This window comes from Cotesia typhae, unplaced genomic scaffold (assembly GCF_013202065.1).
Source record: "Cotesia typhae breed Kobodo isofemale line unplaced genomic scaffold, CoteBio_Ctyphae scaffold_13, whole genome shotgun sequence".
NCBI classification, from domain to species: domain Eukaryota; kingdom Metazoa; phylum Arthropoda; class Insecta; order Hymenoptera; family Braconidae; genus Cotesia; species Cotesia typhae.
In genome coordinates this window covers 5,694,819-5,710,838 of record NW_027423774.1, presented here as the reverse complement: position 1 = coordinate 5,710,838, position 16,020 = coordinate 5,694,819, and the positions used below count along the sequence as shown (strand labels likewise).

The 16,020-nt window shown below is 24.0% G+C and overlaps 2 protein-coding genes across 5 annotated transcripts; both read left to right on the top strand.

Annotated features, from left to right (window-relative positions):
* The first annotated feature begins 745 nt into the window (after positions 1-745).
* On the top strand, positions 746-3,471 carry LOC141534966 (neuroguidin). Its single transcript, XM_074254636.1, has 4 exons — positions 746-895; positions 1,070-1,607; positions 2,775-3,113; positions 3,344-3,471. The coding sequence occupies exons 1-4, from the start codon at positions 887-889 to the stop codon at positions 3,367-3,369; spliced, it is 912 nt and encodes a 303-aa protein (XP_074110737.1). The 5' UTR covers positions 746-886; the 3' UTR covers positions 3,370-3,471.
* Positions 3,472-5,161: 1,690 nt separating this feature from the next.
* Mxt (Eukaryotic translation initiation factor mextil) lies at positions 5,162-15,946 on the top strand. Of its 4 annotated transcripts, none has more exons than XM_074254631.1 (10): positions 5,162-5,304; positions 7,952-8,078; positions 8,886-9,026; positions 9,917-10,086; positions 10,149-10,347; positions 11,710-11,781; positions 12,184-12,244; positions 13,038-13,603; positions 14,627-14,742; positions 15,673-15,946. In XM_074254631.1, the coding sequence occupies exons 2-10, from the start codon at positions 7,967-7,969 to the stop codon at positions 15,772-15,774; spliced, it is 1,539 nt and encodes a 512-aa protein (XP_074110732.1). In that variant the 5' UTR covers positions 5,162-5,304; positions 7,952-7,966; the 3' UTR covers positions 15,775-15,946. The 4 variants fall into 4 exon arrangements, with proteins under 4 accessions (XP_074110732.1, XP_074110733.1, XP_074110735.1 ...); XM_074254632.1 differs by lacking the exon at positions 5,162-5,304 and adding an exon at positions 5,543-5,671; XM_074254634.1 differs by lacking the exon at positions 5,162-5,304 and having other exon boundaries at positions 7,630-8,078; positions 10,152-10,347.
* The last annotated feature ends 74 nt before the right edge of the window (positions 15,947-16,020 follow it).

The following is a 16,020-nucleotide window of genomic DNA, read 5'->3' as shown; positions in this document are numbered from 1 at the left end:
AAAAAATTGACATCTAGAAATTTAAAAAAATTAAAAAATGCAATTTTTAAAAAAAATTTTTTTATAATAAATTTAATTGTTGAATAAAATTACAAAAAATTTTTTTAATAATCGCGTTAATATAGAATTTTAAAACAATTTTTAATATCTGCCAACTTCAGTGTAATTTATTTTTTTTAATAATATAAAAATGATACTGAAGTTGAGAGACATTAAAAATTATTTCTATATTTCATAAAAAATAAATTATTGAAAAAAAAATTAATTAAAAAATTGCACGTGTTAAAATTAATAAAAATTACAAGTAAAAATTTTTAGAAGCATTTTTTTATTGTAATTAATTTATTAAAATAATTTTTTAAATTAACAGCTGACTACTAACTTCACTATTATTTTGGTAAGTAATTAAAAATTTTTATATTTTTCTAATAAAATAAAATTAATATTTACAATTATTTTTTTTTAATAATAATAAAAAAATATTATGCTTATTTTTTTCTATATTCTTCTTTTTCAGTGGATAAAATCTTCGCAAGTTTTAAAAAATATTCTAAAATAATTTTTAAATTTTCCCACCAGAAGTTGCGTCAGCGTCTGAAGTCAAATTTTCAATTTACAAACAATAAATAATAATTTTTAAGAAGAAATAAACATTTATTTGACATTATAAAATATAAATATTAATTTAAGGGAAGAAATAAAAATAATAAATTTTTTTAGTAAATCAAATGGAAGTTAAATTGAAAGTTTAACCACAGGGAAACAAATATGGCGAATGTGATACTGATATGTGTTGTATCCCACGTGAATTTTATAATTAAAAGTACATACATGAGTTAAATAAAGGTTATTATGTATTAAAAGTATCACTAAAAAGTCACAGAAGATGGTTATCGTAAGTATTAACAATAAATATTTAAAATAAAGGCGTTGGGTATTGATATAAAATCTGCTGGGGGGAAAAAAGAATAAAACGAAATAAAAATAATAAAAGTAAAAAAAGAAGGGTAGGATAAAAAAAATATAAAAAGAAAGAGGAAATAAAATTGATAAAAAAAATGTTTGACAGGCTACGGATGAAATGGAGGAGAAGGACCTGGCTCAGTCGCTGAGTCTTTTAATTGAAATGAATGCAAGTGTTATTGAAGTTAACAAACTGGTGGAATTGATGATGAGTCGTGCTAAAAATAATGAATTATCAACGTCCAAGGGTCTGAGCTTTTTAGAAACTAAGTACCACATGTTACTCTCATACCTCATAAACTTGACGTACATTATTATAAAAAAGTGCTCGGGAGAGCAAATCGAGGGAAGTCCGTCGATTGATCGTCTTGTTGAAATAAAAACAGTGTTGGAGAAGATTAAGCCGATTGACTATAAGCTCAAGTACCAAATCGAGAAGCTGGTGAGAAGTACCATGAGCGTGGGCGATGATATGGATCCGACCAAATTCAAAGCCAACCCCGAGGCTTTTGCTGCCAAAATTGATGACGATGATGAGGATGAGAGCGAGAATGATGACCAGGACGGTGAGGCCAAAGACTCTGATAAAAAGAAATCCAAGAAAGGCGTCTATGTGCCACCTAAAATCTCAGCTCATCATTATGGTATGTACTCTGTTTATTTATTTATTTATTTATTTCAAGAACGATTACACGCCAATCGGCTTTATACATTTGAGTTTTTATTAGAAAATTATATGAATTAATTAATTAGATAGCTTTATTTTTATGCATGTACTTAATAACTATAAAGAAATTATTGCACCGACTAATAGAGTAGTAATTGATTTTTTTTTAATTAAATTAGGTTTATTCTCACATTAAATTAGATTTAAGTTAGCAGACACTTGACAATTTTTTTATTTTTCTTTAAAAATAAACTAGGCATAGAAAATTATTTATTAAAATCTCATTTTCAATTTTTCAGAGCTTCTAAAGATGAAATTTTTAATTTTAATTTTCTTGCTATAATTTGTTTGTCAAAAAAATTCGTAAAATTATCAGATGTCTCTCAATTTCAGTATCATCACATTAACCCTTATGTTAGTAACCAACTTTACAGTTTAAGCTTATTTTTAAAAAAATAAAAAATTAATTAATTAAATGCACTTACAACTAACTTTCTTTTGAGTTAAAAAACGACGATTCGAGAGCTTAAAATTAAATTTGAATTTTCTTTGAGTTATTCATATAAATATAAGTTGGCAATCATTTAATTATTTAAAAAATTTTTTTAACCAACAAATTTCTTCCCAAAAATATCAATTTTTTTATAGCACTGAAGTTGACAGACATTAGAAATTTTTTCAGAATTTTATAACAATTAAATTATTGTGAAAAAAATTCCACTTGTAAAAATTAAAGAAAATGATCAGTGAAAATTTTTAGAATTAATTTTAGTATTGTAATAGATTTGTTATAAGAATATAAAAAAATTGACAGCTGTTAGCTACCTTCAATATCATTTTTTTTTATAATAATAAAGTTAGCCGACGTTTTTAATTTTTTGATTATTTTTAATTTATTAAATTAGAACTAAAAAAAATTTTTTAAAAATTGCACTTGTAGTTTTTTAAGTTTTTTACCAATTAAATTTTTTTTTTTTAATAATTTTTTCAATAAAAAAAAAATTCTTAAAATTTTTAAATGTCAGCTAACTTAATTTTCATTATTTTTTTTTTTTTTTAATTTTTTTTTTGCCATAAAAAAAATTATCAGATATTTACTAAATTAATTTTCATCTGTTTATTTATTTATTGTTAATTTTTCTAGATGGAGATGATACTAAGTTGGACAAAATACGTAAGGCTGAAGAACGATCTCGCAGACAGGCTGTATCGGGTGCTATTTTACGGGAATTGAAAGAAGAGTTTCTCGAAACACCTATGGAGGACAGTCTTGACAGGGAAAAGAAAATAGACTTGAGTAATGAGCACAAAGAGAAAATCGAGTACGAGGAGACTTATATGACGCGGTTACCGGTGTCTAAACAAGAGAAACATCGCAATCGTCAAATGTCGACTCTTGGTACTCTTGGGGATGAAATTACAAGCTTTGGTGGTCCTTCTGGTGGGAAAAAACGTCGTGCGGGTAAAGAAAAAACCAAGAAACGTATGTATTTTAATTATTCATATTTATTTTAAAAATTTATTAAATTCCCTTTAAAATTATTAACGCAATTTATTAAAAATACCAGAAGATAATTTATATACTTAAAATATTTTTAAATTAAATCTTTTTTTTTAATACCATAAATACAAAAATAAATCTAAGAATTAATTTTAAAGGGAATTTAATTTTTTTTTATCTCAATAATAAATTAATTATTTATTTCTGTTTAGGTTTTAAGAAGAAGCGAAACTTCTAAATGCCAAAAATTAAAAAAAAAAAAAAAATTCAAGCAATTTTATATAACTACGAAGCCAACAAACTTCCAAATGCTAAAAATTAAAAAAAAAAAAATTTTAAATCATCTCTATTCTACCTTGAACCTCCTACACATATGAGCTTACGAATTTACTATAAATAAGTTAAAATAAAAAAAAAAATAAAAATCCATGATTATGATTTAAGGGAAAAATACTCATTTGATCATTAAGTTTGGACTCTTGATTTGGTTTTATAAATAATCATACAATTTTTAGTTGTATACAGGTTAAATAATGTAAATAATTTATTTAGTTCAATTAACTAATCTATAACTACTGTTAATTTTTGTAATAATAAAACAAAATAATAGATGTAATATCGTTTATTTTATGCAGAATAAAATTATTTTAAAGGTGTATACGTGATTGATGTTTAAATTCTTTCATTTGCCAAAATATAAAAGCTAAGATAATACTAAAGTTAGCCGAAGTTTTTAATTTTTTGATGATTTTTTAATAATTAAATCCCAACAAAAAAAATATTTAAAAAAAAATTGCACAAATAAAAAACAAAAAATATTTTTACTATAAATTGTTTTGACAGGCGTTTATTAATGTTTTGAGAATACAAGAAAAAATAAAAAAAGTCAAAAAATACAAAACTGAAAAAGTTAGATGGTATTAAAATAAGAGGTACAAAGAAAATAGCGCGCCAATCTTTTCACGATTGCAAGCTTTCTAATGATCTGAAACAAAAAAATAAAAAAGATTATTAATTTTAATTTATATAAATTCTGTTATCATACTAACTAAAAAAAGGTGGAAAAAAAAATTTTTTTTGCTAAAAAACGGCTGTCCGAAAAAATTATACATTTTTTTCAATTTTTTTGGACTTTTCTGAATTTTTTTTAAAAATAGTAGAAATTTTTATTTTATTATAATAATAGTTAGTACGATTAAAGTTTTTTTACAAATGATAATTTTTTTTTTATTTTTTTGCAATAATTTTTTCAATAAAAAAAAAAATTAAAAAAATTTCAATTTTAAAAAATTAATTACAATAAAAAAAAAAATACTTCTAAAAATTTTTACCTAGAATTTTTATTCATTTATGACATTAAATTTAGCTGTCACTTCACAATTGTTTTAATTTTTTTAAACAAATAAATTATAGCAAAAAAAAAATTTTTTTAAAAATGGACTAGTCGAAATTAAAAAAAAATTAAAAATGCAATTTTATAAAAATAATTTTTTAGAACAAATTTTTTTGATAAAGAAAATAAAAAAATTGTCAAGTGACAGCTAACTTTAATGTGATAAAAAATTTTTAATATCTGTCAACTTCAGTGTTATAAAAATTTTAAAACAGCAAGTGCAATTTTTACAAAATATTTTTTTATGACATTAAAGTTAGCTGTCACTTGACAATCTTTTAATTTTATTTAACAAAAAAAATTTGTTTCAAATAACTAATTTAAAAAAAAAAATTGCATTTTTTGTTTTTTCTAATTTCTAGATGTCAATTATTTTTCTTACATTTTTTGCCATAGTTTACCTGTTATAAAATTTTTAAAATAATTAAATATGTGCTAAGTTAATTGTAATTATTTTTTTGTTCTAATTTAATTAATAAAAATAAATCCAAAAATGAAAAACATCGGCTAACTTTAGTATTATTGTCGGCTAACTTAATTTTCATAAGCTAAGCCTTTCACTATTACCACCACTGTCGCTGCAACACACACTGATGCATGTGAAACAAATGTAAATGACATATACAAACATCTCCATATAATATAGGTACTTGTGATATATACATTCCTTGGTGTACATGTATAACAGGAAAAAGAAACGACGAAACCTCCTGTCATATTCTTTACAAAGAAAGCCATTATTCGAAATACATTAGTAAGTCGTGGGTTAAATTATTAAAAGTAAGTTTTTAAATAATTAATTTGATTAATTTATTTAAATCAATTAAATACAAGCAACAAGTTTAATTAATTATCATAGACAATTTTTTTTTTTCACTGACAAAATTATTTAATTCAGAAATTTGCATTAAATATATCCAAACATATTGTGAAATAATTAATTACTGATTTAGGATTAAAAGAAATAATTTACTCACTATATAAAACAGCTGTTTTTATTCTCGTCGCTGAGAGTGACGTAAAAAGTGTGCCGTATATATTGATATTCATCTTTATATTTAAATTAAAATCTATTAAATTGTAATACGAAAATAGTCAGTGAAATAAATAATACCAAGTTATATTATTTAATATTTATAACAACAATGTAAGCTCTTTTATCAGAGATTTATTTTTAGTTATATTTTATTTTGTTATTTTTGTATACTATAGATTAATGTTTGTTTATTTATCTCAAATTACATCGTAATTAAATGAATATAATCGAGATTATTTATCATCAATCTCCCACTAGCTAATATTTCATTAATGAATCATCTAGTTTATAGTACTTATCAAATTATAACCTCAAAAGGTTGTTTAAAAAATTTTATCTGTTAACAATAGACAGTATTAAAATAATCTTAATGAAAATTAAAAACAGCAGTCACTTGACAATTTTTTTATTTTTTTGACAATTAAATTTGATGTAAATTAAGTTAGCCGACATATTAAAATTTTTTTACTGAAAAAATAATCACAAGTGAAAATTTTTAGAAACATTTTTTTTTTTTTTGTAATTAATTTGTTATTAAAATTTTTAAAATTGACAGCTGACGGCTAACTTCATTGTTATTAAAAAAAAATTTTTTTTAATAATAAATTCTAAAAATTTTTAAATGTCGATTGATTTTTGTAGGAAGTTATGTATAGGATTAATAATAAATAAAGAGAAAATACAAGATTATTATCCACATGGAGTGATTCAAATAAAATCTTTATTTTAAAAAGTAATCGTATTGAGAAAAGTGTCGTTACTTGACAGAGTTTAGTCGCAGACTAACTATAATGTTGAAACTTTTTTATTGTAAGGTAACCCTCTGTATTGTTCTTAGTAAAACACATGTTTTTCTTATATTAACTAAAACCGTAATATTTGGTGGTACTGTACAGTGTAAAATAAGAAGTCCTATGTACAACTCAAGTATCTAAGGTCATAAAATCAACCTTCTTATTCTAGCTGCACAAATGTGCTTTAAATGTGTTTTTCACATTTAAAAACTAATAAAAGAAAATACGTTATTTTTCTAAAATAAATATTTATAAAATATAAAACTAAAAGTTTGTAACTGGGATTTATCTTTGCTCAGAGAATCCAACAATTTTATTTTTATAATTAATTTATGAAAATGAAGTTAGCTGACATTTCAAAATTTTTAGAAATTTTTTATTAAAGAAATTTCAATTAAACAATTAAAAATAAAAAAAAAAATTCACATGTAAAAAACTTGAAAAACTACAAGTGCAATTTTTTATAAAAATTTTTTTAGTTGTAATTTAATTAAAAAAAAAAATCAAAAATTTTTAGTCTGCTAACTTCAGTGTCATATTAATTTTTATGAAAATAAAGTTAGCCGACATTTAAAAATTTTAAGAATTGTTTTTTTTACTAAAAAAATGATTACAAGAAAATAAAAAAAAATTTTCATTTGTAAAAAACTTGAAGAACAATACGTGAAATTTTTTAAAAATATTTTTTAGTTTTAATTTAATAATTGAAAGAAACCAATAAATATTTTTAAAAAATTGCATTTTTTGTTTTATAAAGTTTCTGAATGTCAATTTTTATTTCTTATTTTTTTTTTGCCACTAATTTAAAAAAAAAAATATTTTAAACGATGAAATATCTGATAAAAATAAACTAAAATTAGTCGACAGCGAAAAATTTTTATTATTTTTTTTATTAATTGAATTAGCAATAAAAAAAATATTTTAAAAAAATTGCTCGTATAGTTTTTCAAATTTTTTACATGTGCAATTTTTTCTTTTAATTTTTTTGTAATAATTTTATTTATAAAAAAAGTTCAGATATCGGCTGAGTTAATTTTCATTCTGCTAAATTAATTGCAATTTTAAAAAAAATTTTTTTTTCTTCTCATTTTTATTGATTCAAAAAAATGATAAAATGTCTGCTAATTTAAGTATCATAAAATAATCTTAATTAATAACAATGTAATTAAAATTACTAAATTTAATCCTAAATTTTTTTTTTATTTCAGTTAATAGTCTTCAACATCTAGGTGAATTTTCTGTCAATGAACTGACGACTGAATTAAATTGTTTGCTTTTTGATTAGTGATTACAAATCCATAATTTAAGAATTTTTCACACAGTAAATTTTTTTTTTAATATCATTTTAATGCAGACTAATTTTTTCAGGATCAATCACCTACCTGGAACTACATGTGTTTTTTCAGTTCCTTTCCCTTTCTCTTTCTACTTCCCTTTCCCTTTTTTTATGTATCTTATCAAGTAACACCTATTAATTCTATTTCTTCAGTCTTTAGTTCACATCGGCTCGGCATTCAGTGCCCACACTGAATTTTTCATCAGTTCTAGATCATACTTTCATAATTAATTTTCTAATAAGTTTTTTTATTGTCAACAGTTGTAACGATTCGAAATGGCAAGTACTCAGTTGACACCACGACCTAGAATGACGAAAAAACACGAAAAGCCACGGCCTTTGAAACTTAATCTTCGACACTCAAGTATTGATGAGAGAATTGCTACAGGTATTTATTTCATTTATTTATAAATTTTATTTTTATTTATTTAAGGAGTTACATGGATTTCCTCCGGGAAAAAATGGTCTATTTTCAACAATTTTTTTTTAACAGAAAAAATGAAATATTTTATTCAAACTTATTACTATCTTGAAGATACATGTTTAATAAGGGATTACTGAAATTTTGAAAAAAAAATTTTAAAAACTCTGCTAATGTGACGTCATCACTTTCGGCGAGCCCTCGGAAAAAAGATGCGTCCGCGTGATCAGTAGAACTCCTAGCAGGATCATTTGAAGTGAAAAAAAAAAAAATATATATGTGCTCTAGTTAAGACTTCAAAGTAGGTCTTGAACGGAAGAAAAAAAAAATTAAAATTGGATTTTTGGCAGAGGTTTTTACAATAAAATTGCAAATTTGGCTAAAATTTCGTGGAATTTTTTTTTTTTAAATAGTTGTAATTGAAAAAAAAAAAAAATCTTCCGTTCAAGACCTTGTAAATTATATCTCGAAGACCTGTCTAAAATTTCATCAAGATCGGTTGATTAGTTCTCGAGGAATCGTGGGTACCGTTTTTGAAAACATAGTTTTGAGAAAAACGCGTTTAAAGTTTTGAATTTCAATACAACAGCGCCGTGAGCGCGCAAATTTTTAAAATTGCATCTCCGAAATTATTATTCGGATCGATTTGAAACTTTAGGACAATATTCTAGAGATGTTGTAGAATTTAATAAAAAAAAAAATCGATTTTTTGAAACCGTGAAGTCGATGTAACTCCTTAACAGTAATAATTTAATAAATTAATAATAATTTCAGTTGAAGATTTGGTATCTCTCATCGACAACGTAGCTTCGAATTTATCGAATGGTTTTCACGACCCAACACTTCAGCAGAATATTATTACTATGTGTAATACTTTGAAACAATGTGCTCATCAATTCGAACCAGTTTATAAAGGTTTTATTTAATTGTCAATAATTTTTATACTATCAATCATTTATAGTATGTATAATTTTTAATACTAATAATTTTTATTTAAATTTTTAAAACGCTATAAAGCTAGCGTTGATCGTCAGTATCTCAGTCATTATTCAAGCATAAAAATTTATACAACGCTTAAATTAATAATACTTAAGTTAGCCGACGTTTTTAATTTATTAAATTTACTTTTTTTTTTTTTATTTCACATAAAATTTTACGCGAATTGATTAATAATTTTTAGAATTTAAAAAATAAATTATGGTAAAAAAAAAAATTGAATAAAAATTGACACGTCGAAAATTTCAAAAATTATAAATGCAATTTTTTCAGAAAAGATTTATTTGTAAAATTGAAAAATAATCAAATGACTGCTGACTTTAATTTCATAAAAATTTTTCAAATTTTTTTTACAATTGAAATTTTTATTTTGTTTTTTTTTTTTTTTTTTTAATAAAAAAAAATTTATTTTTTTAATTTTTTCAATAAAAAAAAATGAAAAATTTTTTTAGAATTTTATAACAATAAAATTATAAAAAAAAAATTTAATAAAAAAATTCCATGCATGAAAATTAAAAAAAAAATTATTAAAAAACTTTCAAAAATATTTTTATTATTGTAATTGGCTTTTTATAAGAACGTAAAAAATTGACAGCTAACTTCAGTTTCATAAATTTATTTTTATAATATTTTTTTTAGTTAATTAAATTCCGAGCTGTCATTAATAATTTTATTCAACGGTAAATTTTATCAATGCTAATTTTACAAGCGAATTTTTAAATAATTTTCTTGATTTTTTTTTTTTTTCATTCAGTGCAATAAAATAAAATTTTCCAACTAACTTTAAATAATTTTATTAAATGTTTTAGATCAATTGGATAGAGCTTTTGTAGCCATACGCAATGGAAGCCAAGACGAAAGACTTGATCTGACGACAAGAATTCATTTACTGGAGCTAATTGAACTGAGAGCTAAGCAATGGCGCTACAATGATTCAATGGATGCTTATTATGCGTCCAAGCTTGCTGATTTAAATGAAGTATATAACCACCTTTTAAAAATTTTATTTCTCACACAATAAATAATTAATTAATTAATTAGCAGCCGGATAATATGATCGGCGTTGATGGGATGAACAACCAAGTAGCAACCCTCAATCTGACATCACCTCAAACGCCTCCAGTGCTCGGTGTCGGTGAAGTTATAAAAGCCAGCGGAAAATTTACTAAACCCACGCGAATTCCCGGTAAAAATTACTGCAAAGATGAAGTTGTGATTCGGAACAGCGACTCTGGAAAAGGTAATTGAATTTTATTTTTATTGTTACGTCGAAAACGCAACTAAAATTTAATTATTTTTATCCTAGCCGTTAGGCTAATAGATAAGGATCTGAAGCTTTATGGGAAGGGGTTGAAGTTATAATATAAGAAAATGAATTCAATTTAATAAATATATTATAAAATTATCATACAAAGATTTGAATTATTAAAACAAACATAAAAATCTCAATTAAGAACTTACTTAAATGTCATTGTTACCGTTTCTTTACATAATTGAAATTTACTTTACTAACAATTGTTTTTTTTTGAATCTGACGCGTGGTTTAATTAAAACTTATAAAAACATTTTCGATGTTAACACTAGGACGTCAGGACAACGAGAGATATTTTTGTTGAAAAATCGTAAAGGTGTCGAATTTTAGGGCGTTACTTATTTTTACTAGATGGGAGAAATAATGTCCAATTATTTTTCTATTTCCTTGAGCCCTTGCCCTCTCTCTTAGATTTTTCTATAATGTTGCATGAATCCCCTCTACTTGGGTCAGAGTACAATATCGCTTCTCCTTTACTCTTATGCTCTATTATACATCTATGTGTTTGTGTATACGTAAGCGCATTTATGCATAGACAAAGACATACATGTGTACTATTTTACATTAAATTATTTACTGTGACCAAATTTTTATATTAAATTAGTTAGATAAAAATTAATTTGTGCATAGATTACAAATTGTCATTAGTTTTTTAGATCTAAATTTTTCTTTTTATTTAAGTCGTTATTTTATTCGAAAATAAAAGAAAACATTTATTTATTATTTTTTTTTTGTTTAAACTTAAATTATAGTTATTAAATTTTGTTCCTTAAATTATCAACATATATATATTTTTTTTTTTCTGTTGATACTAGAATAATCATAACATTCCTTTTTATTTTTTTCTTTTATCATTATTTACTTTTATTTTATTTAAACTATTTTTTATATATACATTTATTTTGTTATCGAAAACTTCTATTTTGGATCTCGACAAAGTTTAAAATTCTATTAGGGTATTTGTTCAGGCTCAAATCCCTTAGTATGGTCAGGCCCAACTAAAACTAAATTTTTCAAATAAGTTTCTTTCGAAAATGCTATTGATAAATTTGAAGATAACAAAATTTTAAAAATAAAATAAATGTATGTAATTAGTTGTAAGAACATAAAATTATTTATGAATAATTAAATTCTATTTGTTATAAAATAAAAATGTCGGACGTTGAGTCCGACATAACATTATAAATATTTTTAGTTAATTATTTTAAACAGCGATTTAGAAGATATTCTTCAAATAGTCGTTCGAAATTTTATTTTACTTTTTAAAAAAAAATTTGAACGTTAAAACAGTGATGGGAATAAAGGGAAGGCGTGTTCACATGATAGAGGAGCTCAGCGAGACGATCATCTCCTTTCAGCGAGGTAAAAAAGACAACGAACGAATAAATAAAAGTACAGTAAACAAACAAAATAAAAAATAAAACAAACCATAAAAAAGAAACATATTAATTTTATTAATACTCGAGATTGCAGTGAAGCATTGTGTTTTTCAACACTCATGTTAACGTGCATCCAACCCAATATTAACTTCGTTTTGTTTACTTATACTAGTTTTATTCAGCATTTATCATCCATAATTACCATTAATTAACAATTTGTATATTAAATTTATTATTAAAAAAAAAAGAACGCATGGTTCTCAATTAATATGCACTGTAACAATCTGCGTCACAATTGAATTATAAATAACTGCTATGAAATTTTTAATTAATAATTTAAAAATTTTTATTGATTATTTTTTAATTTATTATTTATATTTTACAGTCAATCCTGGAGCTAGAGAACGACTAGTCCAAATAACTGGGACTTCAGAAGAAAAAATACAGTAAGTTATTTATTATTTTTATTAAATAATGACTTTTGTTAAATTGCACAGTACTTTCTTAAATATTGATATTTGTAAAGATATAAGCTCATCCCGATTTTACACTCATTAAGAGCTTTCATTTGAGTACCCACATGCATTTTTATATATTTTTCATATTTACATATATATAAAATATATAAATATATGAAAAATTGATGTGGGTACTCAAATGAAAGGTTTTGATGAGTTTAACATCCGGATGAGCTTATATATTTCAAAATGTCAATAGTTCACAAGATACAAGCTCATTTCTTAATTATGTTAAATTGCATTGTACTTTATTAAATATTGACGTTTTTAAAGATATAAGCTCATTCTGATGGTACATTCATCAAGACCTTTCATTTGAGTACCCACATGTATTTTTGATATATTTTTCATATATACATATATGTAATATATATAAATATATAAAAAATTGTATGGGTACTCAAATGAAAGGTCTCGATGAGTGTAATGTCGGAGTGAGCTTAGATTTTTAAAAATGCCAATAGTTCATAAGATACAAGGTCATTTCTTAATTATGTATCTAGAGATAGAGCACTGTACTATCTTAACTATTGACATTTTTGAAGATATATTATGTATCTAGAGATAGAGCATTTTTGAATGCAGCCTGAATATTTATCATAATAAATTGCTAAATATAGATTAGATGTCTAATTTTTTTAGTAATTTTTTATAAAACTGAAAATTTAAAAAAAAATAAATTAAAATGTTTAATATTTATTAATAATATTTTTTATTTAAGTTACGCGAAAGATTTAATCAAGGAAACAATCCAACGAAATGCTTCACCAGTCCGAATGGGACCGGCCAGAGCAGCTGATACGAGCGGTATCGGAGGATCAAGCTCATCTTTGAACAGCAGCGCTTCAGACGAGAGTAATCGTCTTCCTCAACAGTTCCAGCAGCCATCGCAGATGCGTTCGACCCTGCTTCACAGCCTGTCGACCAACGACGCGAGCATTGGTGATTACAAGCACACCGTAAACGTCGGCAATCATTCATTAAAAATAACTGGAAGCAACTTGAATCTTGTGAGAACAGCCAAAATAATTCTCGACGAGCACTTTTCCAAGTGGTCTGGAGACAGTGGGATCGAGTGTTTTGATTTTACTGATGACTTTCCATCTTTTTCCAACACTCCTATCAATAATCAGCAGGTCAAAATCCCCGATAATAATGGTAATGTTAATGTTGATGCTGCTGTAAAAAGGGAAAATAGCTTGGAGAGTAATGCGACTTCCGAGAGCGAAGAAACTTTTAAGTCTACTAATCAAACGATTAAAGAAAAAATTAATAATCGACGAAACGGTAAGTTTTATTTTAATAATTATTATATAAATTGAAAAATTTTTTTTATTAATTAAATTAAAACTTAAAAAATATCATTTATATTTTTTTTTTAATTTTCTACAAATGAAATTTTTAAAAAATAATTTTTTTAATAAGATGAATAACAAAAATTTGTCTCATGTCTGCTAATTCCAATGTTACATTAATGAAAATGAAAGTAGCCGACATTTAAAAATTTTTTTAATTTATTTTATTTAAAAAAAAATTAAAAGAAAAATTTTCACTTGTAGAAAATTTAAAAAATTACCCCTGTAATTTTTTAAAATTATTTTTTTAGTTCTAATTGAATTAATAATTACTAGTAACCTTGCAGTCACTATGTAACTGCCGTGACTTGTGAGCTATAAATAAATAAAATTTTGCTTTTTTAAATAATGACTTTTTATTGAATTGAACTGTACTTTCTTAAATATTGATGTTTTTAAAGATATAAGCCCATCCCGATGTTACACTCATCAAGAGCTTTTATTTGAATATCCACATGCATTTTTTATATATTTTTCATAAATTTATATATATATATATATATATATATATATATATATATATATATATATATATATATATATATGAAAAATTGATGTGGGTACTCAAATAAAAGGTCTTAATGAGTGTAATGTCGGATTGAGCTTAGATCTTAAAAAATGTCGATAGTCGACAAGATACAAGGTCATTTCTTAACTATTAATGTTTTTAATAAAATAAGCTCATCTTCATGTTACACTCATCAAGAGCTTTCATTTGAATACCCACATGCACTTTTGATATATTTCTCATATATATAAATATATAATGTATATAAATATATAAAATATATGAAAAATTGATGTGGATACTCAAATGAAAGGTCTCGATGAGTATAACATCGGAGTGAGCTTATATCTTTAAAAATGTCAATAGTTGACAAGATACAAGGTCATTTCTTATTATTCTCTTAATAATATTGATTATTCTTGATAAAAAATTTTTTTTTTTTTACAGAAAATCGAGAAATGTCATATGAATTATTATTACTCTGCGCAAAAGGTCCTTACGCAAAGCGACCACCAGCTAACTGGGCGCGCATAAAAGAAGAATGTCCCAATATTATTCGTAAGGTAGAAACTCAAAGTCGCCGGTCGACCGATACCAATTTCATACGTTCAAACGTTCACTATGGAATGTCTAATCATTGTGACCGCCATCGTCGGTCGTACTAAACCAAATACGCACTAAACCAAAACAATGAGCCGCTTGATCATTTATTAACATTCATACCATTGATTTGATTAATCAATAATTCATTCATTAATTTTTACCCTTTTTTTTTTTTTTTTTTTTTTTTTTTTGTTTATTTGCTTGCTATATTTTGTGTTTTTAAAAATCATACGCATAGACTAAAAAATAGCTTACTTTACTCAGTATTTTATAAAAATTAAAATATTTGATCTTTATAATTACGTTAAACGTGATAGTATTTGTATTTGAGAAGAATATTATATTGTTTGTACCTGGAGTACGAGAAGGAGTAAAAGACTTGTAGGATATGAATAAGTATTTGTCTGATGTATTGAATCTCAGATTTAAATCTTGGTATTAGTAAGATTTTTCTTATTATTATTATTATTATTAATAATAATATAAATAATTATAGTAATGTATTGTATTGATCGTAAGTAATTTATTATATCGAGGGTAAAAAATTTATCCATGCCATATAAAATTAATTCCAAAGAATAAAAATAAAATCAAATACATATTTAAGATTAAAATATTTATTACTAATATTGAAATCAAAATTTTATTAGGAGAGCGTTACGATTTAAAAGAATAATGTGAGGAAATGTAGAAAACTTAAAATAAATACATTAATAACTAATACAATAACAATTATAATAATTATAATTAAATTTGTTAATTAACTAACCTTTTGCTAATTTGTACTTGCACTTCTTTTTTTTTTTTTAACAAGGTAAGCTTTTCTAAAATTAATTTAATTTAATTTAATTAAAAAATCATCTTAATTATTAAAATATTTTTTTTTTCAGTCGCCGATTCGCTGGTTCGAACCGGACACTTACAAAGCTAAAGTCGCAGCCGCTGGAATGAGAACTGTGCTGTCTTCAGCCGAAGAAAATGACTTAGAGTGATAAAAAAAAAAGAAGATTAACTATTTACTACCATAAAAAATAAATATACCAATTACTGACTCTTAAGTATCGACTTACATATTATAATTTATTACTCGCTTTATTTTTAATTGCTTTGATGATTTTTTAACAGTAAAAGAGTCACTAACTGGCACGTTTAAAAAATATTAAACTTCTTTTTTTTTTTTGTATCTTTACTACTAGCGCACCAATGATTAGACCTGATTAATTATTTATCGACGTTTG

What these genes read in the sequence shown, in the direction of transcription:
- Mxt (XM_074254631.1), top strand. Translation starts at nt 7,967, where the DNA reads ATGGCAAGTACTCAGTTGACACCACGACCTAGAATGACGAAAAAACAC. An exon ending in TGATGAGAGAATTGCTACAG is followed by an intron (nt 8,079 to 8,885) that starts GTATTTATTTCA and finishes TAATAATTTCAG; the next exon opens with TTGAAGATTTGGTATCTCTC. An exon ending in GTCCCAATATTATTCGTAAG is followed by an intron (nt 14,743 to 15,672) that starts GTAGAAACTCAA and finishes TTTTTTTTTCAG; the next exon opens with TCGCCGATTCGCTGGTTCGA.
- LOC141534966 (XM_074254636.1), top strand. An exon ending in AATCTCAGCTCATCATTATG is followed by an intron (nt 1,608 to 2,774) that starts GTATGTACTCTG and finishes TAATTTTTCTAG; the next exon opens with ATGGAGATGATACTAAGTTG. An exon ending in TAAAGAAAAAACCAAGAAAC is followed by an intron (nt 3,114 to 3,343) that starts GTATGTATTTTA and finishes ATTTCTGTTTAG; the next exon opens with GTTTTAAGAAGAAGCGAAAC.